This window comes from Suricata suricatta, chromosome 17, assembly GCF_006229205.1.
Source record: "Suricata suricatta isolate VVHF042 chromosome 17, meerkat_22Aug2017_6uvM2_HiC, whole genome shotgun sequence".
Classification (NCBI taxonomy): Eukaryota; Metazoa; Chordata; class Mammalia; order Carnivora; family Herpestidae; genus Suricata; species Suricata suricatta.
Window position 1 is genome coordinate 17,021,223 of NC_043716.1, and position 27,021 is coordinate 17,048,243.

A 27,021-nucleotide genomic window follows, 5' to 3' on the forward strand; every position below is an offset into this window, starting at 1 on the left:
GCACCTCCTGGCTGCCCCACCCTCCATCCTAGCAGCTCACTCCCCTCTTTCAGGAAGCAGCCTCCCGCCTGAGGCTTTGGGGAGACAGAAAAGTCATGGCCTGAGCCCCCAAGGGGCCTATTATGGATTTGAGGACCCTAACCCCCAGAGCTGCTTCTGACATTGACCATCTTCAAGTCAAGCTGAACCCAGAGAGGGGGATCAACCACCCTCTTCCACCTTCTCCATCTCCCTAACTAGTGCCCCCTTCTACCCCGCCAGGTTTCTCTTCGAAAAATTCACTCCATAGGTCTTCCCTGGGCTCTCTGGCTGCCAGCTGCCCCTGGGGTTGGGGCTGGCCTGCAAGATGAGGGGTGAGGCCAACAGGACACTCACAGGGCCCTAGGAGACAGGGGCAGGGGAAACAGTAGGCGAAGGCTCAGAAATCTGGGCCTATCTGCTGAACTTAATGGTGACACTGGCTCAGGATCACACAGCAAGCCCTTCACACACTAGAAAGGGGCTTTGAGGGCAGCGTGTCCAGCTTCCCTCTGGGACCAAGAGCCCTGCCGCCCCCCACTTCGGATGCATTCATTCATGCAACAGTCACTGGGCTGGGCCCTATGCTGGGAACTGGGGACTCAGCTGCGTGAGGCAGACTGTCCTGAGGTTGTTCGGGCCTCATTCATCTGCTCACTACCAAAGAAGTTCTTGAGTCCCAAGCACGGTGCAAATTCACCATCTAGGAGACACTCAGAGCCCTGGCCCCCGCCTCTCTGGAAGCAATGGGAGAATGTGTGGGTGCCCAGGCAGAGAGGGGCCAGACCCTAGTCCCTATGGTGCCCCATCCACCTGCCACAGCCTGAGCGTGTGCAGGAGGAGATGAGCTGTCAGGCTGCCTGCGCAAACTGGACCTGGGCTGACAGGCCCTTCCTTCAAAGGCTGGCCTAGTCTGTGCCACTTTATTGCCCAGCTAATGACGGTGATTAGGCCGACAGGTGCTCCCTGCCTCCCGTCCGCCCTCCCAGCTGCTGAGGATGGTTTCTGAGCATTTGGGGGACGCCTGCCCCGAGCTCTGCCTGGGCACCCGCCACCAACCCCTCAACCATCAGGCCAGCCTTTGCCCACCTCATCCCCAGACCACTCAGGGTCAGCCCAGTCCTCCTCTGCTGGAACCACTGTGTGCCCTCAGTTCCCATCTGGCCCTCTTTAAGCAGGACTGAGGGGATCTGGGAATGGAGGAGAGCTGAGAACCACGGGTGGGCGCGTGTGCCCCTGAGAAGCACACCTATCTCTTCCCCAGCTTGAGTTGGATCATGAGTACCCAACGAAGATCAGAAGAAAGTATAGCAGAGGGTCTTCCTTGCGGATGAGGCTGGGGCTGCTCCTTAAGAACCTGTTGCATTGTGGATAAGCCCCTGGAAAAATCCCACCATTCTGGAGGGGTTGGCCCACTCCCAGTTGGGGGATGCTATTGCCTTAGGCCTTGGGGGTCCTGGTACGGGCCTGGGAGAGAGCCGTGATTTACTGCCGTGCTTCATGAGTGAGGAATGCCAGCCTGGGGGGCTGGGGTGGGGGCGGAGCATTTGCCTGACACTCTTCACTCTTGCTGGGGGTGTCTGGCATGTCCTGTCAGGATCTTCTGTTCCCTGGGGACAGCCATGTTCTCCCACATGCGGCAGCCCCCTCCCATCTGCACCTCAAACCTCCGCTCAGGGAGGACTGAGTGACGGCCCGGCTGAGGGGAATCCAGAATCGAATCCTTTCTGGTTTTCTGTCTTCAAAAACCAGCCCCCTCTGTTAGTGGGCATGAGAGTGACGGCAAATAACTCTTTTATCTCCCACTGCAGCAGAAGACAACTGGATGAGACTTTCAGAAACTTCCATGCAGATGAACTCAAGGCTTACATGCCACTGTCCACAGTGAGAGACTTGGGACTGAAACTAAGATGAACTTCCAGCCCCAGGAAGGGAAGTTGAGCTCCTAGAATGGATGGTGGGTGTGGCATCACCCTTCCCTGCCCTTCCTCCCACCTTGCCAAATGAATGAAGACTCTGGAGTTCATGAAGATGGGGGAACTGAGGGCCAACAGGGGGGCAGAATGATCCAGAGTACTGCCTGGTCCTGCACTCCAAAGGCCATGCCCATTTCAACCCTGTTCCTGTGAGTCGTGCTTGCATCCTTCTTGCTGCGGGCTGCCTTTCTGGGTGAGGGTCCACCTTTCTGGACACCTAGCACGGGTCAGTCTGCCTTCCCCGGTCTGGTGGGACTGGTTTTTCAAGCTGGAGGAAGGGTCGGTGAGGAATTGGCAGAGGCAGACAGTTTTATGTAAATGCCCAGGGAGTGCTCTGGGAACGGGGAGGCCGGTTTCCCCAAAGACACGCAGGGACTGGCCGCTCCCAATTAGCCGGGGCCGGTGATGTCAGTGCTGCTTTCCTGGGTGGCTGCGCCCACTCCAGTCGGCCTTGGCAAGGGATCCTGGCCATTACCTTCTCCTTTGAGTGGGAGGGGTGCCAAGGGGGCCACCATACAGGACTGAGGCCAAGTCCCCTCCCACCGTACTCCTCAATCTGGGCCCTGAACCATGCTGTGTACCAGCCCTGGAAAGTGCCATGAAAAACCAGCCTGGACTCTACTGCAAAAGACTTTAATGGGGCTGATATCGCAACACTCCTCCCAAACCTGAGAGGCTGAGGAGACCTCAGTAGCTGAGCTGGTCCCAGAGGCTGTTGCCTGGGACCCCTCCCCCTGCTCCCCAGGCTACCCCAACCCTGAGTTTCAATAAATACAGTGCAAAGGGGGTAGGGCACCCACCCAGCTGGGGAGACAAGGACCCAGAGTGCTAGAGAGGACAGGTTGTGTGGCCTGTGAGCTTGCACACACTCACTGCCAAGCACACACACCTAGGATCGTGCACACACAAGAAACCCCCTCTCAGGCATCCTCACACGACAGACACACTCACATCCATACATATATATACACATTTTCCTCCCATCCCTTCCTTGCAGACACACACATCCCTGCCTTACAGACACACATGAGGTTCTGTATATATGTGCCTTTCTCTCTGTGTTTGGCTCAGAGCCTGGGTGTCCCGTCCTGGCTCAGAAGCATGCGCACAGGTGGGTCTTCCTGGGCTCGGCCAGACGACACCCTGGTCTAGGGGCGAGGCATCGTGGTGTTTGTCTGGCCGACCATGCAGTGGGCTGTGGCGTTGGAGTAGGCCCAGGAGGGGAAGGTGTGCAGGCCGAAGATGGGGAAGCTCCAGCTGTTGATGGCCAGTGTGATGACCAGCACACCGATGATGTTGAGCAAGAATCCCGTGCGGGCCTGGCGTGAGGAGAGCCGGTCTGAGTGATTGGTAGCTGAGCTGGGCCAGCACCCAGACCTTAGAGGTGTTCAGGAGCCCTCTGGCTAGCAGAACTCTCCCCGGGAAGTCTTCCTGTGGGTCCGACCCATAGTGCTAGGCCATGCCCTGTCCCTCTTGCTTTAATCCCAGTGCTAAGAAGGGAAAAGGATGCCCTTTCTGAGCATTGAGGGCCTCGGGCTTTGTTCTCCCCAGTCCTTCTCCTCGGGTGCAGGTGCCCTGGCACCTGGGAGCCTTCCCTGACTTGCCCACTGCCTCCTCTCCCCTTCGTGTGGTTGGCAGGGTCTGAAGATGATCCAGCTGGGCATCGTGGCACCTCTCCCCTGCCCTCCCCCACCCTGCACATGCTTCGCTCTTAACTCTGAGAATCTCAGCGGCTTTAAGCCTCTTTGTGGTCACCAAGAAGGGGGGACAGAGCAGGAAGGAGCACTAAATCATTCATGTCCCGCTGCTACTCACCATATCAGACACTTTGAGGCCTCCGAAAGAGAAGACTATGGCATTGGGTGGGGTGGCCACCGGCAGCATGAAGGCCAGGGAGGCAGAGAGTGTGCAGGGGAGCATGACATAGAGAGGGTGGAGGCAGATGGCCTGAGCCTGGACGGGGAGACAGAGGGGCAGAACTGATCCCAGTCCACCTCCCAGAGAAGAAGACAGGGCCCTCAGTTCTCCCACTTCCTCTCTCTGGGGGACAACCTTCCCCGCCGCCCCCAACAAACACAGACTCTAGCCATGAACCCCACCACTTCTGCCAGAAGGCACCGGTGACCTGGGAAGGGCCCCTTGACCTCTCTGGAGGGGATGAGTGTGCAGCCCTGCCCAGTGGGGAGTGGTGAGGGGAGGGGCCCATAAAACGGATCTCAAAGGGGCTCTGGGGTGTCATCAAAGGCTGCGGGAACGCGCCAGGGGAGGAAGGGGCTGGGGACGCTCCAGGGAGTAATTTCAACCTGTCACCTCAGGACTGACCAGAACAGGGGCTGGGCCAGGGAGGTGGGCGAGGCCACCAGTGAGGCCCATCAGGATACTCAAGGGGTGACGTCACCAGGGATAGAGTGAGTCAGGGGCCCCGGAGGGCCTTGAGGCCCGAAGTAGCTGAAGAGCCTGGGCAAGGGTGGAAGCTCAGGGGTCTTCTCCCGGAAATGAGAGAATGAGAAGAGATGCAGACAGGTCACTCCAACCTGCAGGCGGGGGGGGGGGGGGGGGGGGGGGGGGGGGGGGGGGGGGGGGGGGGGGGGGGGGGGGGGGGGGGGGGACAGGCAGGAGGGCTGCTTGGAGGAAGTGTGTCTGCAGGACCAGCTCACCATGGAGGCCAGAATGGGCAGGAAAAGTGTGGTGGTGGCCACGTTGCTGGTGCACTCAGTGAAGGTGGCAATCATCAGGCAGAGGATGAAGGCAATGGCGGGAGGCGGCACATTCTGTAGAGGGGTCAGCTTGTCCCCCAGCCACTCAGACAGTCCTGATTTCTGTGGGCAGAGGAGGATAGGGTGTGAGAGGTGGAGGTTCCTGGGGCTCCAGAGTCCCCTGCTGAGGCTCCAGGAGGGGCCTGCTCCTGCCTATACCTCTCTAGAATCTTCAGAGTCAGGGCAGCTTGGGAAGGAAGGTAAGACCCAGACAGAACCAGGAGGTCCCCTCAAAGTGATTTTGAAGAACATCTGGATGTGGGGAGAAGGGTCAGATGAGAAGCTCAGAGAGGGGGTGAAAGGGCCTTCTTGGGGAACCTGGGGCCTGGTGGGAGGAAAGACCTTTAACTCCATTTTCTCCTGCTCTCCCAACCTTTCTTGGAAGCTCCCTGGCATCCTCAGCCTTCTCCTTGCCTCCTTCAGCCCAGGAGAGGGCCCTTGGTAGAGGCTGGGCCAGAGGCTGACAGGAGAATGGGGACAGTCCACAGAGTCATCAGGGCTCCAGGGTCTTTCCCTGTCCACAGATGTAACACCAGACGGTGAGTCTCATCCGAAGCTGCCCAGCAGGCCCCCAGCACAGAGCTTGGTACTGTCAGTGAGTACTTGATGGGTGAGTCCCTGGCACCAATCCCTGACCTGGGGAAGCTGCCTCCTGTCTGTGCCCTGAATGAACTTGGCCAGAACGCTGAAGTCCAGGGGTGCAGGTTCAGGGATTTCCCTCTTGGGTGGAAGCTCTGGGGAATGATGGCCTGAGCCCCAAAGCCTGGCTGAGTGTGATCATGGCGCCCCCTGGTGGCCTCAGCGGGTCAACCCAATGATCTCTACTTCCTGGTGTTAAAGCTATTGCATTCCATCTGGCAGAGGGTGGTCGCTGTGGACCTGCCTTCCCTTTGGCTTTGAGACCCTGAACAGGGAGAGGTACGTATGGCTTGTGTTTCTGCCCCCTCTTTTAGCCGACCTGTCTCTCCTGCTGCTGCAAAGGCTCTGCCCACGAGGAGGCTCCTTAGAGGGGATCAGGTGTCCCCCATATGGGATGGAAGCAGGGTACCTCTTTCCCTGACACAGGGTCTCCCTCAAACAGTCGGGGAGAGGGCAGGGGTTTCTTACCTCGCTGCCCTTGGCCAGGGCAAAGCCACCACCCAGCAGGAATACGATATTCCAGGGCATCTTCTCATTCACTGTCTTCCAGTTGAGGAGGGCGGGAGGGGCCTTCAGCCTCCCTGGTTTTTCTATTTCCCAGGCAGAGGAGGATGGGTCACCAAGGGCAAACAGGTTTTCCCTCCCTTCCACTTGGGTCTCTCTGTGGGTCCGTAGCTGAATTTATTGCATGTGGGAGAGGGACCCTCAGTTCGGCAACCTCCTTACTTTGGCCCTGAGCCCCTGCACCCTTGGCAAATCATCCCAACCTCTCTGGACTTTTATCACTCCTGTCAAGTGTGGTCGAAGGCACATTCCATGCCAGTAGGCAGGGGCTGCTGGGAGTTCCTTCCCTGCCCCAGTCCAGGTTCTTACCTGGATCCTGAGTCAGCCCTGGGATCTTGGAGGGCACCAAGAACATAATTATACCAATGAAGATGGCCACTGTCCCATCAGACACCATGCTGTGAGCGGGGCAAGGAAGCAGACTTAGCGGCTCAGGTCCGCTCAGACTCATAGGGTGGAATGGCAGTGGAGACGCACCCCCTCCCACAGACGTGCCAAGTCCTCTCATCTAGTCCTCCCCACTGCATTACCTCCTGGCCTGCGCCAGGGGGTCCTGCTGCCTTCTCTCCTCCCTTAGCCACATGAGTCCCAGAAGGACTCCCCATCTCCCCAAGAATGCTCACCTTTCCCCATCCTTGTTGGGAAAAGCCAGGTTGCCCCAGCCAAGGAAAAAGCCGGGCTCCCGGGTGAACCAGAGCACCACCAAGATGACAAAGAGGACAGAGACAGCCATCTCTGCAAAGGTCATGGGGCCCAGTAGCTTGTGTTCTGTTTGGATGACGTGGAAGGCTGCCCTCTCTTGGTCCTTCTCCTGTCCGCCAAAGCCAAAGTTCTTCAGGAAGCTGCAGGCAGAGAGGTGGGGGCAGCTCTTGAGGGCCCCGCTCCAGGCAGGGGAGCAAGGGGCTCTGAGTGCCTGTGTTATACTGCAGAGACCACCTCGGGGTTGCCACATGAAGGCCTTGGACCCACTCAAGGTTCTGGAAGAAGAATGGTAGACTCTCAGAGAGTCACGATTCTTAGCGGAAGCAAAGCTGGGACTCCAGGGAATGGTTTCTCCATGCTCAGCCCCGCCCCATATGCCCCACTGACTCCCTGTCCCTCCAGAGATTCTCTTGAGCTAAGCCCTCCTTTGCCCAGAGTGAGATGGATCTAGAGGCCTGGACCCCACGACTCCTTCTGGCTCCAACTCACCCTCCCCTCTTCCAACAGCCTTTCAGGAAATCCTCCCCTCCCTCTCCTACCTGCTTCTGTGCACCCACCTCCTGCCAGCCCGAGCCCCCCTACATCATTCTTAAGAACCACGGAAGGCTGCCACCCAATCCTGGGTGCCCCTTGCTTAACTCAGGTTGACTTCTAACTTTTCATTTGGGCAAATCTCAGCTCCCCGATGGACTGTGCATTCTTCACACATCTTTTAATCCCCCAAGGTGGCTTGCATATGCTGGTCTCTCTGACCTTCACCTCGCCTGTACCAGCGCCCAGCCTCAATCTAGCCTCCTTGCACCTGCACAAGTGAGTTTTCCAAAGGACAGCTACAATACTTAAAAACCTTCAGTGTTCTGGGGCATGTGGGTGGCTCAGTCGGTTAAGCATTTGACTTCAGCTCAGCTCATCATCTCTCAGTTTGTGAGTTGGAGCCCCACCTCCAGACTCTGTGCTGACAGCTGGGAGCCTGAAGCCTGCTTCAGATTCTGTGTCTCCCTCTCTCTCTGCCCCTCCCCTGCTTGCATTCTATTTCTCTCTCTCTCTCTCTCTCTCTCTCTCTCAAAAATAAATAAACATTAAAAAATAAAAAAAACCAACTTTCAATGTCCCCCCTCCTTCACTCCCCCACCACCACCTGGGCAGGAATGGCTAATAACACAATAGCATTTGTATCACTACTCCTAGCCTGTACTGGTATCAGACATCACCAGTCAATCCCAACTGAACTCCAGCAAGGTCTTACAATCACAAGATTTTCTTTTTTATATTTATTTATTTTGGGGAAAGCACACATGGGGGAGGGGTGGAGAGAGGGGGACAGAGGATCCCAAGGGGGCTCTGGGCTGACAGGCTGACAGCAGTGAGCATGATGTGGGGCTCGAAATCATGAACTGTGAGATCATGACCTGAGCCGAAGTCAGACGCTCAACTGGCTGAGCCACCCAGGCGCCCCAAGATCTCCCAAGATTTGCAACTCCGACTTCTAGTCACTACCAGTAACCCAGAGTTGGAAGTAAGAATAAAGCCTATTTATTACTCTTGGCCTCAAGGGCAAGGTCCAAATTCTTTATGTCGCACACAGAATCCTCCATAATCTTCCCCTGCCTACTTCTCCAACTTCAACTCCTAATATTCCTCTTTGCTCTTTACGTTTCAACCAACAGAACTAGAGTTTTTCCCAAACCCGTGCTCTTTCTCGCCTCTGTACCTGTGTACAAGCTGTTCTTGCCGCCTGGGATGTCTTCACCCCATTCTCTCCCTGGCTGGCTTCTAGTTCCACAAGATTCACTTTGGGCAGCATGTCCTCCAAGGGCTTTCTGGGATCTCCACTATCCTGGGCTGTGTTCCTGCAGCCCCAGGACTTCCTTCTGTCACGGCCCCCCTCCATCCCATCACCCATTTGATGGTGAGCTCCAAAGACAGGGACTGTGCCTGATGTCCTCTAGCACTCTCAGTGCCTAGCGCAGGGCCAGATGTAAGTAGAGTAAAACAAACGCTTCTGCAACTGGCCGCATTCACTGTGCACTGCTTCAGCATTTACCATCTTAGGAGGTGGGTCTGGCCTGGGCCTCAGGCGACCGGTTTTCAATCTCAGCATGGACTAGTCTAGCTGTATACCACTCCTTGAGCCGCAGTCTGCTCATCTGCTAAATGGGGTAATACTCTCCCCCCCAGGGAATCACTCAAATGGGGGTTGCCAGGTGCACAGAGAGGGTTTGGGAGGGGGTTCTATCCTTTGCCACAGTGGCAACCTGGTTACCCAACCGGAAACTCCCAGAGAGGGTAAGGACGGGTGCCTGGGCTTCTTTCGTTCAGTCCACCACTTACTTGAACCCCAGGAAGAGGACCTGCAGCCACAGCCAGGCAAGCAGCAGCAAGATGACCATGGTGGGGAAGGCAAAGCCGAACCAGGAGGCGAAGTTCACCACGTTGCCGTTTTTCGGGAAGAGCCTGAAGGGGGATACGGGCTGCTGTGTGACGTTGCCCGGGGGACCGCCAGACTCTGGCTGCCTCCCCAGGGAACTGCAGGTGCACCACTCCCCAGCCCTTGTCACTCACGAGTTGACCTGGCCCTGCAGCACCAGGTTAGGTGTGGTGCCAGTGAGCGTGGCGATGCCCCCGATGCTGGCCGAGTAGCACACACACAGGCTCATGCCCTGGCTAAACCGGAGCTGCTGTCTGTCCTTCTGTACCTTCGGCTCTGAGGACGCAGGCGGGACAGGGTGGACCTGCCCATTATCTGGGGACAAGGGAGAGCTTTGGTGGGGGGTAGGTGCAGGAGCATGGCTGCCTCTGGGGGGCCTTGTCAGCAGGCAGCCTAGACCGGGCTGGGGGGACAGGGAGGGCAGGGCTCTGTCCAGGTCTGCAGGGACTTGTGTAGACTCTGCAAGGGAGTCTCCAGCTGGGTTGACCCTCAGACACCATCAGGCCCAAGCTCTCTTTTGAGAGAGGGAGACAGCGGCACAGAGAATGGGAAAGGACTATCCAAACCACACAGAACTAATGGACCCTGGACCCCTGATGGCCCACCCAGACTCTGGCTCTCTGCCTCCTGGGGTGACCCAGCATCTCGGTGTGCCCAGGACTGAAGGGATTCTCAGAACATGGAAATTTTCTTTTCTTTAACGTTTATTTATTTTTAAGAGACAGAGAGAGAGACAGAGGATGAGTGGAGGGAGGGCAGAGAGAGAAGGAGACTCCGAATCAGAAGCAGGCTCCAGGCTCCGAGCTGTTGGCACAGAGCCTGACTCAAGGCTCGAACCCACGAACTGTCAGATCGTGACCTGAGCCGAAGTCAGACGCTCAACCGACTGAGCCACCCAGGCGCCCCAGAACATGGGACTTAAATTTTTTAAAATTATTATTATTTTAATGTTTATTATTTATTTTGAAAAAGTGTGTGAGCGAGGTGGGAGGGACAGAGAGAGAGGAAAAGAGAGAATCCCAAAGAGGCTCCATACACAGTGGGTCCTGACTCGCTATGAGATCCTATGACCCTGAGCTCATGACCTGAGCTGAATCAAGTTGGACACTCAACTGACCACACCACCCAAGACTTAAAACTAAGACAGTCTTGGAACGCTTGGGTGGCTCAGTTAATTAAGCATCTGACTTCGGCTCAGGTCAGGATCTCACGGTTTGTGAGTTCGAGCCCTGCATAGGGCTCTCTGCTGTCAGCACAGAGCCTGCTTCGGATCCTCTGTACTCCCACCCCTGCTCACGCACGCTCTCTCTCTCTCAAAAAGAAATAAACATTAATAATAATAATAATAATAATAATAATAATAATAATAATAAAACTAGGACAATCTTGGGCAAACCAGCACAAGTTGGTCATTGTATGTCTTGCCTCCCTTTTCTCTCCCTGGAGGCTCCAAGATGACCACCCTTGTCGTGGACATCACTCCAGACCCTCCCCAAGGGTAAGGGGGTTGGGGTGGGGCAGGGAAGAGCCTCATATTTCTCACTAAGCTTGGACACGTTCTTCTGGGGACTTGGTTCCTGGAGCTCAAAGGTGGGGTTGTCACTGCCCTCCTCTACATCCTTGCCCGTGGGCGTCTTGTACAGCTGTTCCAGAACGGCATGAGCAATGGGCACCATCATGGCGGTGGTGGCTGTGTTGCTGATCCACATGGACAGGAAGGCTGTGACCAACATGAATCCCAACAGCAGTCTAGGGACAGAGGGATGGACACACTGGTTGGTGTTCCCATGTCCCTGCAGGCACTGGATACCCCACATACCACCCGCTCTGGGGTCCCCAGTCCTGGGAACTCACAGGGCAGGCCGCACCCCAATGATGAGGAGCACACGGAGGGCAATGCGTTTGTGCAAATTCCAGTGCTCCACAGCGATGGCCACAAGCAACCCCCCGATGAACAGGATGTTGGTGTCCTTAAGGTACTCGATGCACACCTGATGGGCAGGGACAGCTGAGAGGCAGGAAGCGGTCTCCCCCTGCACCCCTGGGTGAAAGCCACGGTCACTGACATTCCCACAAACAGAAGCTGTTCCCTTGGGCTCTCAGAACCAAATGGAAATGGTCTTTGGATCATCTTCCATTTAATATTAACCAGATTCCTCTCTTCCTGCCAAACTCCTTCTTTCTCCCCTTAGCAATGGGTATGAGATAACCTAAGGTGATTCCAGTCATGTTTCAAGCTGTTGACTAGGAGCTAGAGGATTTAGTGATGGTTCTGGAAACTACGGTTGTGGTTCTCCAAGTGTGGTCCATAAGCTGGTATCATTCCAACCTGGAGCTTGCTAGGAATGAAATGCTCAGGCCCTGCCCCAGATCCACTCAGTCAGAAACTCTGGGGGCTAAGGGCCTAGCAATCTGTTTTCACCAGCCCTGAAGGTGGTCCTGATGCTTGTTCATGTTTCAGTCACTGAACCCAGAAAATACAAGTTCTTTAACTGACTTTCAAGGCCCCTTTTCCTGGGTCACCAGGCCCCTCCACCTCCCTGGCCTACAGCTGGTCCACTTTGAATTAACTCCACCACCAACCATGCACTTCTAGAGTGCTCACCCCTCCCTTCCCCTGCATCTTCTAGCTGACTCTTCTAGCACTCTTGAGTGCTCCCTGACCTGCCAAGCAGAGGCGAGGACCCCTCTTCCATGTGCCCTGCCTGCAATGAGTCTTCCTCCAACACCAGTGCTTTAGAGCAGACCTCCTGCATACTGGGAGCCTTTTCTCTTGTGAAAGGGGAGGCTTACCTCGGAGGCATCCATTATGCCCATCATAGGGTACAGGATGATGGGGAAGAGGGCGGTGACAGCCAGGGGCAGAGCCTCAGTGCACCATAAGAGCGCCATGAGGATGATGGAGTAGGCACAGTAGGCTTCCTGTGGGCGGGAGAGGGGTGACAGAGCTGTTGCAGGGGCCGGCCTGTGTCCCAGAGTCATGTCACCTCCTGCCCCGTGGAGAAAACAGGCCATTTGTAACAGCAGAGGGAGAGCATGTGAAACCCACAGTCATTGATCACTGAGCCCAAAGGTCCCATTTCAAAATGGAAACAAAAAAAACAAAGCAAGGCACTCACCACCTTGTCTCTGACCTTGCGGGGAGGGGGGGAGGACTAGGCATTAGGATCCAGCCACACTGGAGAGGCCAGAGGGGCTAGATTTGGGTATCAGGCCCCACCTAGCCTGAGGGCCCTGCAGTGGGCCAAAGCGAGAATTCCCCCGTATGAGATAGGGGCTCATTTAGACGAAGACCAGGGGCCTGGCCGGTGTGGACTCCTGCCTGGCACCTTGGCCCTCCTTGCTTTGTCAGAGCCTGTAGGAATATATTTGCATGACGATGTAATTAATGTTTGTTCCCTCTCCCAGAAGGTGAGCTCTGGAGGACAGAGTCCGTTTTGCGGCATCTAGGTGCTTGGCAAACCGAACCCAGCAGGCTGCAGAGCAAATCTTTTCTGAATGACCGACTGAATCACTGGGAAGTTTTGGAACAATGGGAGCAAGCCTGGCATGACTACTGCATCGCACAATTCCAGGGGGTGCCATTCACACCTATAGAAGATGTGAAAGGTTTCCCCCATCCCTGAGTTATGCAGGAAACTGGGGAGGGGGGAGGTAAATCCTGAGTCATAGTCTCACAAATCTTTGGGTGCCAGAGGTTCTCCTTTCTCCCCCAGGGCCCCCAAATCTAGAGGGGCCTGGCCTCAGACCTGGGAGGGGACCTGGAGCAGAAAGGGAAGTCAGACAGTTGGCCCCCAGTGTCACGGGGCCACCGGAGGAAGGGCAAGAGAATCATTAGCTAGCAGGAAGCCTCCCCCAAGGTCCCCCGGGGCACCAGCCGGCTCTGTGCCCGGAAGGAAGGGGCTGCGCGAGCTGGGGCAGTGGGCTGGGAGGCCCCTCCTCTCTTACCTGTCTCAGCTGCCCTGGCCCTCTTGTTTTCTCCACCTGGTGCTGGCTGTCCTCACCCCTTAGTATCTCATGCCTTTAGTGCCCTAAGTTTGGGGAGGGTCCCTAATGTATAGCCTGAGGGGAGAGGAAGCTGCTGTTTATTGAACAACTTTTAGAAGCTGGGTGTTTTTCTATTTGTGGTTCCATGAAACTCAAAGCCATTAAGGTGGGTGTGGTGGTCCCCAGGTTACAGAGGAGCTTGAGAAGGTTAAGTGGCCCGTCAAGGTTGCAGAACTAGGGAGTGGCAGAGCCAGGAAGACCCAGGCAAGGCATCGAGATTGCAGAATTCCAAGGGCGGTTCCCCAGGGTTCTAGGGAAGGGGCACCTGTGGACCGGAACAGCACGCAGCCACAGGGCCAGGTCTGATGCCAGGCTCACTTTCTCATCGTGAAATTCCCACCATCTCTCTTCACCCAGGACATGAACTCTTGGGCCCCAGGGGTGGGGCCACCTTGACCTTCGCACAGAGACCTGCCCCACCTTCTCCCCCAGGAGTCTCGTTCTGCTGAAGCTGCTGTTCCTCAAGTACTTCCTCGCCAGCAAGGATTGCAGGGCCGGTCACTCCTCCTCCCCGGGAGGCTAAGGGCAGGCCAGCCCTTCTGCACCCTGGTGTCCCCTCTCACCCAACCCACTCGAAAGTCTCTGGCCAGAGACCAGGAGGGGGCTGGGGTGGTTGATAACTGCTGATTCAAGAAGAAAGTACTGCTAAGCCCCAGGACTCCTCCTTGCCAGGCACTGGGCACTCCATGCTTCAGAGGATTGTTGCGTTTAGCTACTCCGTGAGGCAATGACTCTAGTGCCCATTCCACAGATGAAGAAACGAAGGCACAAATAAACGAAGTCAATGTCTCAGTGTCATGGGCTAGCAAGTCAAGAAGCCAGGCCATTTGGCTCTTGATCCTCAGCTTTCATCTTCTACCCTGAGCTTAGTCCCTCACAGTGGCAGGGTGTCCTCCGGCCTTAGGTTTGCTGTGACTAGTGGGGTTTATAGGGCTGACCTGGGGCTCTGAATTCAAACAGAACTACTTTCCTGGGGTGCCTGGGTGGCTCAGTCAACTGAGCATCTATCTGACTCTTGGTTTCAGCTCAGGTCATGTCCTCATGGTTCATGAGCCCGAGCCTCGCGTCGGGCTTTCTACTGACAGCGCAGAACCTGCCTGGGATTCTCTCTCTCCCTCTCTCTCTCTGCCTTTCCTCTTCTCTCTCTCTCAAAAATAAGTAAACATTAAAAAAAAAATCTTCCTGGGGGACTGCCACTTCCTGTCCTCAAGCTCCAGGCAAGTTCCTTCTCTTATGAGACCCCGTTCTATGCTGCAGAGAGAAATGTGATGTTAATAGAGAGACCTCCCCCAGTGAGCTCCGGTGTGTTCAGTCCAGTGCTCCCCCACCCCTTTACATCTTCCCCTCGTCCTCCTCCTTCTCCCATGTCTACCTGTCTCTAGATCAAACCCAAAGCCAGTTTCAAAGTTCTATCCAGATGCCTTCTGTGGTCCTGGTGGCCGTGTAGGGTAGGACGTGTGCCCATCCCACCCTCGTAGGCAGTCCTATCCAGATGTGGCATAATTTGCTGACCTGTTCTTGCTAGGTCATAGGATTCTTAACTGGGGCTTAGAGTTCCAAGGCATTTGAGGGAAAAGTATTTCATCTTTGTGCTAACATCTAACTGAGGTTCCAAACAGGCGGCAAAGCCATGCTGCTATTGGTGGCACTGCTGGTGGACTTGTCATGTGCCCCATTGTGGCCACTGGCTGTCGGATACGTGCACAGATCACTTGTTGCTGTTCTCTCGAATCTGTATCTCAAAATATTGTTTATATCCATCACTGTTTTTGAAATTATGGTCGTTATGCCAATACTAGATCTTCATGCATTCATAATCACCTGTATTTCTGAGTTGCAATGTTTTTTCATATTTTCATTACTGTATTCCAACATAATTGGTTTCCTTTATAATCCTATACATTTATTCTGTGCATTTTATTTTATTTATTTCTTAAAAGTGTTTGTTTATTTATTTTGAGAGAGACAGAGACAGTGCGAGTGGGAACGGGGCAGAGAGAGGGAGAGAGAGAACCCCAAGCAGGCTCCGCACCGTCAGCACAGAGCCCGACACAGGGCTCAAACCCATGAACCGTGAGATCATGACCTGAGCCGAAACCAAGAGTCGGGCACTTAACCGACTGGGCCACCCAGGAGCCCCTTATTTTGTGCATTTTAAAGTCTGTTTTATTTTTTAATTTATTTTGAGAGAGAGAGGAAGGAAGAGGGGAGGGGCAGAGAGAGAGAGAGACAGAATCTTAAGCAGGCTCTGAGCTGCAGAGTCTGAGGCGGGGCTTGAACTCAAGAATTGTGAGATCATGACCTGAGCCGAAGTCATAAGTCGGATGTTTAACTGACTGAGCCACCCAGACACCCCTATTTTGTGCATTTCAAGACAATATTCTGAGAAGAGTCCGTAGTCTTTACTAGACAGCCAAAGGTATTCATAACTCAGAAATGGGTTAGAATCCCTGAGGTTTTCAGCCTCCTCCATTCTGACCTCAGTCTGTACTTTCTAACCGATTGAATTCTTTCCAGCTTAGCTCTTAGCTCAGGCAAAAGACTTGACTGGCAAAGCTTCCCATGATGAGGACCAGAACTACCCCTCACCCCAAGCGATAGGAACTGCCCTATTGGAGACATCAGCAAGACTCCATGTGATTGACCCCAGGACAGTGATTGACCTGACCTTCACTGCCCATCCGAACGTGCCCACCGACCTTTGTCCCACATTTTCCTTATATAAACCTGGAAGTATTTTCAGCACTTGGAGACAGTCTTTGAGATGTTCGTCCACTGTCTTCCGGGTGGTGGCCTCACTGAAATTCATTCCTTTCTTGTTTCACCTCCTCTCATCCCTCTGCCTTTGGGTTTGGTCAGCAGCAAGGGGCCCAACCTGGTCTGTTTGCGGTGGCCCCCCCACAGCCCGGCGCTCACCCTTGGGGCCCAGTTACATCCCCACCTTAAGACAAAGAACGAAAAATTTATCTAGCATCTACTGTAGAGGCTTCCCTGAATCGCCTTGGGAATTTTCTGAACTCCTAGGTCCATCTCCATGTGGAATTACTCTCTGGGAGGGAGCAGGGTCTCTACTGGCCCCAGCACTGTGGTGTGAGGTGAGCCGAGTGCAGAATTGACAAAGGGCGGGTGCGGGTGGGCGCTCTGCATCGTTCTCCCTCCTTTCCTCCTCGCCTCTCCGCGGGGCAGTGCTCTCATCCACCCCGCTAAGAGGTGACTAGAAACCTAGGCTCGCCAGGCAGCCTATAGCAGCCTATGGCATGGGACCTGGCGGTCACACTTTGGCCATCAGCAGCTTCCCAGGCGGTGGCACTGGGCACGCCTTTCTCATAATCACAGCAGGTGCTGCTGTCCACAGTGGCCTTCCTGGAGCTCAGATACCAGCAGGGAAGAGCTTTTTTCTGGCAGCAAGAGCTTCTTTCTGCCTCAGCCACTCCCTTGGCAGGCCAGGAGGGGAGGGCTTCCCCAGCTCTGTTCCTTGGCTGAGGATGTGCTCCTCTTTCCGTGTCATCTAGGGGCTCCTGAGAACAGGGAGCGAGGTTTTTCACCTCCGCGTCTCTCACCCCCGCTCGTCGGCTGGTGCTGGCCTGGGTGCGAAGCCCCCCTTTCCCACTTGTGTCACCCCAACACCTGCCCCAGGAAGCATCCTGTTTGGATCCCCATTCTCTTCAGCCCCTGGGGAGTCCCTGCTACTGGGAGCTCCTTAGGGGCAGGCCCTGGGGCCCCCAACTGTTCATCAGGCATCCCTTCGACAAATCCCCTCTTCACTCCAGTGCTCTAGTCCTGCTGGTTCTCTGCCTCAAATGTACCCACTGACTTCTCTCCAGCTTGCAGCCACCATCTTGGTCTAAGTCTCAGCACCTGTCACCAAGACTCCTACAAGACCTCCTCATTCGCCTCTCTTCCTCTCTTGCCCCTGGAATCTCCTCCTTGCTGCAGGGAGAGTGATCATGAGTCACAAGTCTGTTCAATCCACCTCAGTTCAACAACAGAGACACACTCACCTCAAAGCAGCTCAAATCCCTTCAGAGGATCCGGCTGCTCTCAGGAGAAGTTCGGGGCTGATTTGAGCCTCCCTTTGCTCTCTACTCCAGCCACACTGGCCCTCTTCCAGCTCCTCAAATCTTCCCTCCTCCCTGGAGCCACAGGGCCTTTGCACGAACTTTCCTCTCTTCCTTCCCCACTTTGCCCAGTTGACGTCTACTTACTCTTGAGATCTTAACTCAAGTATTCCTTTTTCAGGGAATCCTCCCTGGGGTTCCAAGCTCGGTTATATTCCCTGTTTTCACACACCAGGCCCCTGTACCTCCTGCATAGCACCCATCACAGTCTGTAATGAAACACTTCGTTTCATGAATTTCTTGATGAACATCAACCTTTTCATTAGACCGCACTCTCTCGGGAGTCCGAAGCCTGAGTCTTCCTGCCCATCCCACCAGGCACCTACACGGAGCGGGAACACACACACACACACACACACACACACACACACACACACACACTATATGGAGAATGAATATTAGGCACTAGGGATACAGACATGAGTCAGACCCAGCCCTGGCCTTCGGGGACTCTGAGTGTCCCCACCAAGGGCCACGGATGGGCGTGGACACAAGAGATAACACTCAGAGGGCTTCCAAACCCCAAGATGGGCAGCTCCCTTCTTTGGGAAACACAGGTCAGAGGTCAGAATACTTGTGAGTCCAGGCCCAGCTTTATGACTGTGTCCTTGGGCAAGTTACCTAACCTCTCTCAGCCTGTCTTTTCTTTTTTCTCCTCTTTCTTTTGTAAGCAACATTGATCATTTCCAGCTGTACACACATTCATCTCCTTATTCGACTTCTTTCTCTGCAAATGGGAATGAAAGAAACACCTGCCTCACTGGGCAATGAGGAGGATAAAGGATGTGAATATGAAGGTACATGTCATAAAGGAATACAGATTATGGTGGGCAGATGGCGGGGTTGGCGTTGTGAGACGTTCCTGCTCCTGGGCCCGTGGGGAACCAGGCTGGATGCAGGAGGCACAAAAGGAGATGCAACTTCCAGAGAATCCAGGGCAGACTCTGGACCCGGGGTGTGGGCAAGGGTGGGACCTGCAGGCATCACGGCCTTTACCCGTCACGGGCAGAGAGCGGCATCGAGTGTGCTTGTAGTCTCAGAGGTATCACAGCCGACTCCTGCTGATTGAAGGTTAACCCAGGGAGGGGGGATGGGTTGGCACACGGTGGGTCACTCCCACTACCCCTCTGCCCCCGGGAAGTAGGGATGCCGCTGGGTCTGGGGGGTGAGGTGAGGCACTAGGTGGGTGCCTGCCAAGCACCAGGGTGAAGGAGAGACCAGAGTGGGATCCCCGAGGAGAAGGGGCCCCTTGCCAGAGCCTCCCTCTGTCTGGGCTGAGGAAGGCTTCCAGAGGGGACACTGAATGGGTGCTGAAGGATGAATAGGAGTTTGGTGGGTGAGTGGGCAAAAGGTATTGAAGTGAGGGAGTAAGCAAAGAGGGAACAGACTGAGGTGTCGAAGATTCTGATGCATTCTTGAAGGGGTGTAATGCTTGGAAAAGGCCTTGTCTGCCTTGGGGGAGACCTAAGACTTTATCTGGAAGACAGGATAAAAAGTGGGGCCCTTAAAGAATTTTAAGAGGAGAGAGTGACATGGTTAGGTTACACTGATGCTACCACTTGTGATTTTTAAAAATATGTGTGCAAGTCTTTGCATATACATGGGAAAATCTCTGATTCAGAGATTCTTACCCATTTTTTTGTACCAAGTTTCCCTTGGCAGCCTGATGAAGACTTATAACTACTTCTTAGAATAATGTTTTTAGGGGGTGCCTGGGTGGCTCAGTCAGTTAAGTGGCTGACTCTTGATTTCAGCTCAGGTCATGATCTCACGATGCGTGGAATTGAACCCCGTGTCAGGCTCTCGGCTGACAGTGTGGAGCCTGCTTGGGATTCTCTCTTTCCCTGTCTCTCTGCCCCTCCCCTGTTTGCATGGGTGCTCTCTCTCTCCAAAATAAATAAATGCATAAGCTTAAAAAATAAAAGAATAATGATTTTAAATCCACTAAATAAAATGCATAGAATTACAAAGGAAACCAACTGTATTGAAATACAGCTATTGCAATATGAAAGACGGGCTAGATAATGATACATGTTACTCTTTCTTAGCTAATAAGACTTTCACTGGCTAACAGCTACTGAAACTGCAGTCATGATTAACATAAACAGTACCTGCAGCAGCTGTAATGCAATGCGAAAATACCTGTGACTTCCACGGGGGCGAAGTCAGAGACGTGGTTCATACTACTGTGGCTTGTGGGGCGCCTGGGTGGCTCAGTCTGTTAAGCCTCCGACTTCGGTTTAGCTCATGATCTCATGATTTGTAGGTTCGAGCCCCGCGTCGGGCTCTGTGCTGACAGCTCGGAGCCTGGAGCCTGCTTCAGATTCAGGGTCTCCCTCTCTCTCTGCTCCTCTCCAGCTCACACTCTGTCTCTCTCTCTCTCGCAAAAGTAGATATGCACTCTCTCTCTCTCTCTCTCAAAAAAGAAAAAAAAATATATATATATATATAAAATGTTTTAAATAAAATAGGGAGCTCACACCTGCTATGTTGTGGCAGACAAATAGGAAAACACAGGATGGGGGTCCAGGAGGTGTCAGGAGGCTCCAAGAGGCCGTGCTGTGTGTCCAGAGGGTAGGTGACAGGGGCTCAGAGCAGGTCATAGCAGTGAAGATAGAGGGAAAGGACAGACTCCAGAGATGGTAGGAGAAGACAGGGTCTGGGTGATGGCTCGTGGGCTGGGTAGGAGGAGTGGGAGGAGAAAACTTCCCAGTGTCTGTCCTGGGTGTCTAGATGCATGGTAGGGAGCCCAAGGAGGGGAGACAAGCTGGAAGGGCTTGGGAAGGTGGTGCAGAGCAGGCTGGGGTGTGTGATATTCTTCCAGGAATAATAGATGCATCCATGCTGAGTGCCTCATCTTTCTGAGAGACTGAATATACAAAGTAGACAATGGCCAGTTCCTGTATGAAAATATGTCCTACGGCCTCTGCGGCAAACAGCCCGGCGGGGGGGGGGGGTGCCCAACTACAACCTCTCCAGCAATTGGCCCAAACAGTCCGGATTTGCTCAATGATCACCAGCTACCCCCATCTTTGCCCCCACCCTCTACCTCCCACTTCCAACTCAGGACCAACCCATGAAAGCCAAATATGCATCCTTAACCCATCACATGGGGCGCCCCATGTCTTTCAGCCCCTTCCAACTTCCCCTGCCAGCAGCCTCCGGTCAGGCGCACTCAAAGCCTCCCCCTTTCCACTCAAACCCATTCCTACCCACCACCCACATTTGAGGCTCTGCTAAAAGCCGAGGAAGGCTGACTTCCTTCTTATCCTTAGGAGATCTTTGTTTATTTCTGCACCATAATGGGAATGAGTGGGGCCCTTCATCTTCTGTTCTAAGAGGCCGAAGGGAAACAATGGGGCTCTGAGTGTCAGAGAAGACAAGCTATGGGGGAAGAGCCCTGACCTCACAGTCTAGGCTTGGGCCAGGCCTGCCCTTGTCCACCAAAGATCAAAACAGCAGGCAGGAGTGCTAGGAGCCAAGCACTCCCACACTCCATGGGTTTGATCCCCACCACAGCCCTGGGGCCTTGCTGCTGGATTCGACCCAGGACACTGTACTGTTTAAGATTCTACCTTACTTTCCCATTTCTGACCTGCACCGGGAAGGTGCCGATAGGCATGGACATAATTTGGTCATTTGGGCCCAAAGTCCAAGCTGGGGAGATTCCTCTCTCTCCTCCAGGGACTCCCCTAGCCCTGGAGGCTGGGTCCTTCTAATCCTACCCCCAGGCTCCCCAGAGGCCAGAAAACCTGTCTCCACCTAATCTTGGTGCTGCCAGTGGCCACAATTTGGGATTCCACCTCACTGCTCCAGTGGGGGTGACCAGCTGCCCCCTGCCTTCCTGCTTCATAGATGGGAACACTGAGGGCCCCTCGTGAGGACAATGGCCCACGTGAACAGAAATCATCTCTGGAAAAGAAATGCCTGGGGCTGGGGGCGCCTGTGTGGCTCAGTAGGTTAAGTGTTTGACTTCGGCTCAGGTCTTACAGTCTGTGGATTCGAGCCCTGCATCAGGCTTTGTACTGACAGCTCAGAGCCTGGAGCCTGCTTCTGGTTCTGTGTCTCCCTCCCCTGCTCGGACTCTGTCTCTCTCTCAAAAATAAATAAACATGAATAAATAAATTTACAAAAGAAGTGCCTGGGGCTAGTTGTGTTATAGGGGCTAGGAATTCAGACAACAGGCAGAGGGCCCAGGGAACCCCTTAGAGGGGAGAGGGCTGGTGAGGCAACACAGCTCTCTATGCTGCAGAGTGGATTTGGATCCACATCTGTCTGGCTCCCAAATCCCTGTTTTGTGCCCCGGACCCTGCCTTCTTGACCGACAGCCAGGAAGTCTCAAAGATCGAGGATGGGCCCTGGAACTGAGGTCCAAGTTCCTTGTACAGTCTTCATGCTCGGGGTGAATCATCCGAGTCCTGCCCCATCTCTGGGATTCAGCCATAGCTCACAGTAAGGGTGTTTTAATTACACAGATTTCAAAGACCCGTGCGCCCGCACACAACGTACTGTTCTCGTGTTCTAGGAGTGCAGTTGATTCAGATGGAGAAATTCTGCCCTCTGTTCTTCCTGTAAATACAATCTGGGTCTCACTCCTTCCCCTGGCTTTCCAGGGCTGATGACATTGGCTGACCTCCCCCTGCCTCTCCAAGTGACTTTATGATGTCTTGTCCTCACTCTGTTCCCCACGCCACACTGGCTTTTGTTTATCTCTCCACCTTGCCAAGCTCACCCTTGGCCTTGGGGTTTTGCACCACGCGCTCTGCCTGGACAGCTCTTCGCCCAGAGCTGTGCTTGCCTGGCTCTTACTTGGTGTTCAGGTCCCAGGGAGGTCTTCCTTGACCGCCTTATCCAGAGGAGCCTGTCCCTTACGGTTTTCACAACAAAGACAGTGGATGCTTTTGTGTGTCTTCCCCCTGCCCACCTGCCCCCCACATCTCCCAGCACCTAACCAGTCCCTGTCACATAGTACACGTTCCCTAATGAGGGGACGAATGGGTGAATGAATGGATGGACGTAAGGTTTCTGGCACACACATAGGGCCTCTTCACTGTCTGGTTACAGAGTTGAGGGAGCAGTGAGGACATCCCAGGCCCCACTGTCCCCACACCGGAGCCTGATCTTATGGCTAAGAAGTTTCCCCATTGATAACCCACGTTATGCCTTTTGGAAAAACCAGTAGGGATTTGACCTGTCTCGCTCTGGAACGAGAATGCACTGCTTCCACAGAGGGTGACAAGTATTTCAAGGATTCTGTGGCTCTTCCTTGAATGCACCCCACGATTCCAGCCCCCACACCTTTGCTCCTGCCATTGTCTTCACCTGGCCTGCCCTCTACACATGCCTCTGACTGTTGGAATCTCACCCGGCCTTCGAGGCCCAACTCAAACGCCACCTGCTTTGGCTTCTCCTCTGACTTATTTGGAAGAATTTCCTCCCTCCTCTGAGCTCCTCAGCCTTCTGGCTGCACCTCTGGGTGTGACCACTGCTAGATTTTTACACTGACAGCTGCTAGAGGATGGAACGCTGTACTCCTCCTCAGGAGCCCCTAGCCCATAGCAGGAGCCCCACGGACATGGCACCAGGATGGAAGGATTGGCCAGTGGCTGGATGGACGTGAGGGCAGATGGCTTAAGAGGTGACTCATAGTGAGGCCACCACCCTATATCCCCAGACAGCCCCAGGCAGAGACCTCCCAAGGCCAGCTTCCAGTTTAGACTTTGCCTTTCTCTAGCTGGGATGTTAGACAAAGTACTTAACTACCCTGGGCCTCAATTTATATGTCTGTAAAATGGGATAATAGTAATCTCACAGGAATTGAGAAGTTATTATGAGAAATAAATGCGTTAGCACTTTGCAGTGCTTGGCACAAAGACAAGAACATAAAAACTACTCAATAAATGTCAGCTATTATAACACAGACACCAGTCTGAGCCTGGTCTGGGGCTCCCCTTTCCCACTTCAGGACCCAGGGGCATAGAGGGAAGCTTGGCGACTCACTACAGACAGCAGGAACTCAGGACTCCTCTTTGCCCACATTCATGCATTCATTCGACGGGTGTTTGTTGAGCACCTACTATGTGCCAGTTACTGGAGATTGTGCATGGAAAAAAAGACAAAGTCCCTCCCTCACAGAGCCTGGATTCTAGTATAGAGAGTCAGAGAATAAATAGAAAAGAAACAAATTCATCAGGGGTGACTGGGTGGCTCAGTTGATTAAGCGTCTGATGCTTGGTTTCAGCTCAGGTCATGATCTTGTGGTTAATGAGTTCGAACCCTGCACAGGGCTCTGCACTGGCAGTGCAGAGCCTACTTGGGATTCTCTGTCTCTCTCTCTCTCTCTCAAGATGGATAAGCTTTAAATAAATAAATAAGTAAATAAATAAATATATAAATAAAACAGAGACAAAGACGTCATTTCAGATCGCAAAAGCCCTTTACATAAAATAACAGGGTTTTGTAATAGGGCTGACCTGGTGGCAGTCAGAGAAGGCTTTTTCTGAGAAAGTGGATTTAGGCTCAAACCTAAGGAATGAGAAGCACTCATCTGAGAAAGAACATTCCAGGCAGGGAGATGCGCAATTTGAGGAGAACAGAGAAAGCTGGTGAGGCCAGAGAAGAGTGAGCAAGAGGTAGGATATGAGGTGTTAGAGACTCGGGGGTCTACCCTCTGGACCCTAAGAGGTTTGGGTTTTGCTTCAAGTTGGACAGGAAGCCTGTGTAAGGGCTCACGCAGCGTAGTGGGTGGGTGAAGAATGATCTGGGGAGGAACTGGGAGAGGAGGGATATTGTTGCCTGGACTCACGAGGAGGCAGTGACAGGTGATTCCACTCAGAATATTTCACGGCGGGGGCACTGGGGTGGCTCGGTCATTAGATATCTGACTGCAGCTCAGGTGGTGATCCCACTGTTCATGAGTTCAAGTACCAAATCAGGTGAGCTCCAGCCCCACTTCTGGTGAGCTCTGCTTCTCTCTCCTCTCTCTCTCTCTCTGACCCTTCTGGGATTCTCTCTGCCCCTCGCTCAGCTCACTTGTGCCCTTTCTCTCTCTCAAAAAAAATTTCGTGGATATTGAGTCAACAGGACCCAGGTATCATGTGGAAATGAAGGGAAAAGAGGAATCAGGAATGGCTCTAAGGGCACCTGGATGGCTCAGTCGACAGAGCACACGACTCTTGATCTTGGGGTTGTGAGTTCGAGCCCCATGTTGGATATAGAGATTACTTAAAAATAAAATCTTTTTTTTTAATTTTTAAAAATGTGTATTCATTTTTGAGAGACAGAGTGTGAATGGGGGAGGGGCCAGAAAGAGAAGGAGACACAGACTCGGAGGCAGGCTCCAGGCTCTGAGCTGTCAGCACAGAGCCCGATGTGGGGCTCAGATTCACCAACCATGAGATCATGACCTGAGTCGAAGTCAGATGCTTAACCGACTGAGCCACCCAGGTGCCCCTGACACTGGAGGTGTCTTAAAGAACTACACGTGCGGTGCAGACAGATTTCCAAGGCTTCCATTGTGAGAGAGTCAGAGTCACCAGGCCTCCATAGGGGGATGTGGGATGCAAGGAAGTTTTGGTTTTTAAGGTGAGAAATAGTGTAGCAGGTTTGTATGCTAATGGGAGAGATTATGAAGAGAGGAAGAAATTAATGAGGCAGGAGAGAGAGAGAGGATAATTACAGGAGCAAAGTCCTAGAAAGGAGCTGGTATCCAGGGCCCCAGTGGAGGGGCTGGGCTCCATAGATAGGACCAGGCACCGTTCATCTGAGTCAGGACGCAGGTGGCAGCACCTGTGAGGCCAGGGTGGGCAGCAGGGCTGGGCACAGTACAGGGAAGTCAGGAGCTCTGACACACCGCACTCCCACCAGGAGGTCTGGCTTCTAGTTCTGACTCGGGCTTTCCTGTGTGACGTTGGAGCAAGTTATTGGATCTTTCTGGGCTGTACTTCCCTGGGGAGCAAAATGGGAATCACAGTCCCTGTGTTTCTTTCCTTCTGTGGTTAACATACTTGGCCCACCCTGTCTGAGAAGCCATCTGATGGGTCCCCAGCACAGAGACGTCACTGGCTTTGGCCTGAGATGAGAGTCATCTCAAAGGTCAGCCAGTCCTTATCACTTACCAAGGTCAGGGGCCCAGGAGCTGGGCCCCCACATCCCCAGTCCCTCACCCCTTTGGGATACCATGAACAAAAAGCCTGCTTTGATTTCCTTACGTGTAACAAGAAAAGGGCCTAGTGGGCAGAGCTGGGATTGTGGGGTTGGGTTGGAGCCCGGATTGGAGACTTCGAGAAGCAGCAGGGTGGAGAGAAGTTAGCACCTTTGGAGCTAGACCACACCCTCAGCTCAGCCACTTTCTAACTCTGTGACCTGCTATGAAGCTTGAACTTCAAGACCCTCCTCCTGAACTGACCTGTCCCAAAGCCCCAGAATCTCAGATTCATAATTTTGTGTTCTTTTCCTTACAAGGCAGCCCCCAACATGTATAATCTCCAAGCTCCATGAAACCAGGATCTGCCTTGGGATGTGGGTAAGTGACTTAACCTCACTTTTTCCATCTGTAAAATGGGACAGTCAGACCAACCTCTTAAGATGAAAGGGAGGGTCCATGGTGTGGGGGGCGGGGGAAAAGATGAGAGGAAGGGTTACTGGGTGCATGGTACAGGGTATGCGGCCGGGCTCCAATAAATGGGAGCCAAAGTTATGGCACCTGCTGCCTGGTGGAGGGAAGCAGGAGGCTGGGGTACTTCTCCCTCTGACCAGGGTATGGGGTCTATGGTGCCCACCGGGCGGGTCCTGTCGGTCCAGTTCCCACCCCTCTCCCTCCGCTGACTTAGTCCTTGGGATCCAAGTGAGCTCTCTCTCTTTCTGTTTACACTCTTAAAGGCACAAACTGCCTGAGGCCAGCTTCCTCCTACTCCCTTTCTACCTCTGTCTCCCGCCCCACTAAGCCCAGTCCAGGACTGGAGGAGCACACAGTAGGCATATAACCCCCTCTGCTCTCACCTGCTCCCTCTTGGTGGAACTGGCTGTCTCCCAAGGCAGTAGATTTCGAGCGCACCTGAGCAGTTGACATTAGGCTACTCCTCCTGAATGCTGAGCAAAAGCCCCCTTTGCCCTCATAACCCTCAGCCTCAGGAGGGCCAGGTCATAGTCTCATTCCCAGGATAGGGGTGCTGAGTGAGCTATGCTGGTCCTAAGGTGCCCAGCTGTTGCCCAGAAGCTTTGCCCCCCATTCTTTTGGAGTTTGTCTGTGCACAGAACCCCAAGTCCTTACCTTCGTGGGGACGAGGATGGGCAGAGGCAGCAGGAAAATGGGCAGCAAGAACACAATCAGGTAGGAGCGATAGGCCCACAGGCCCTGCCAGCAGGTGGCCATGGCGTGGACCCACTCGGGCTGCTGGAGCTGCTGTCTCCGGGATCCAGGCTACGGAAGGAGCAGCGCAGCAGGTAGGTGGCCGGCCGGGCAAGTTTATATAAAGCTGGCTGAGTGTTAACCATTGACCCACACTGGCAATCAGACAGTTTTGGAGTCCAGGAGGCGAGAGTAAGGAGGAGGGACCTGCAGGAGGTGTAAAGATCAGGAAGACATTGCAAAGGAAGGGAGTGGGCGAGATCACAGAATAAAAGCTTCAGGTTCTTTCAAGAGGTTAAGCCCAACGCCAGCTCCTTCCGTGTAGAGGGCTGCCTCAGGAGAAGCTGGAGAAGGAAGGGTGTCTGGGAAGCCCCACAGTCCCCTCCCCAGCCCAGCCTCCCCTCTTTCCTTTAATTCTAGATCT

General features: G+C 53.9%; 1 protein-coding gene across 1 annotated transcript; it reads right to left on the reverse strand.

Moving 5' to 3' along the window:
* Positions 1-2,611: 2,611 nt before the first annotated feature.
* Positions 2,612-26,621, reverse strand: SLC13A2 (solute carrier family 13 member 2). The gene is made up of 12 exons (XM_029927954.1): positions 26,520-26,621; positions 11,877-12,005; positions 10,938-11,074; positions 10,627-10,832; positions 9,218-9,398; positions 8,987-9,109; positions 6,577-6,795; positions 6,263-6,351; positions 5,858-5,979; positions 4,652-4,813; positions 3,810-3,947; positions 2,612-3,313 (listed from the first exon to the last, which is right to left on the reverse strand). The coding sequence occupies exons 1-12, from the start codon at positions 26,619-26,621 to the stop codon at positions 3,143-3,145; spliced, it is 1,779 nt and encodes a 592-aa protein (XP_029783814.1). The 3' UTR covers positions 2,612-3,142.
* Positions 26,622-27,021: the final 400 nt, after the last annotated feature.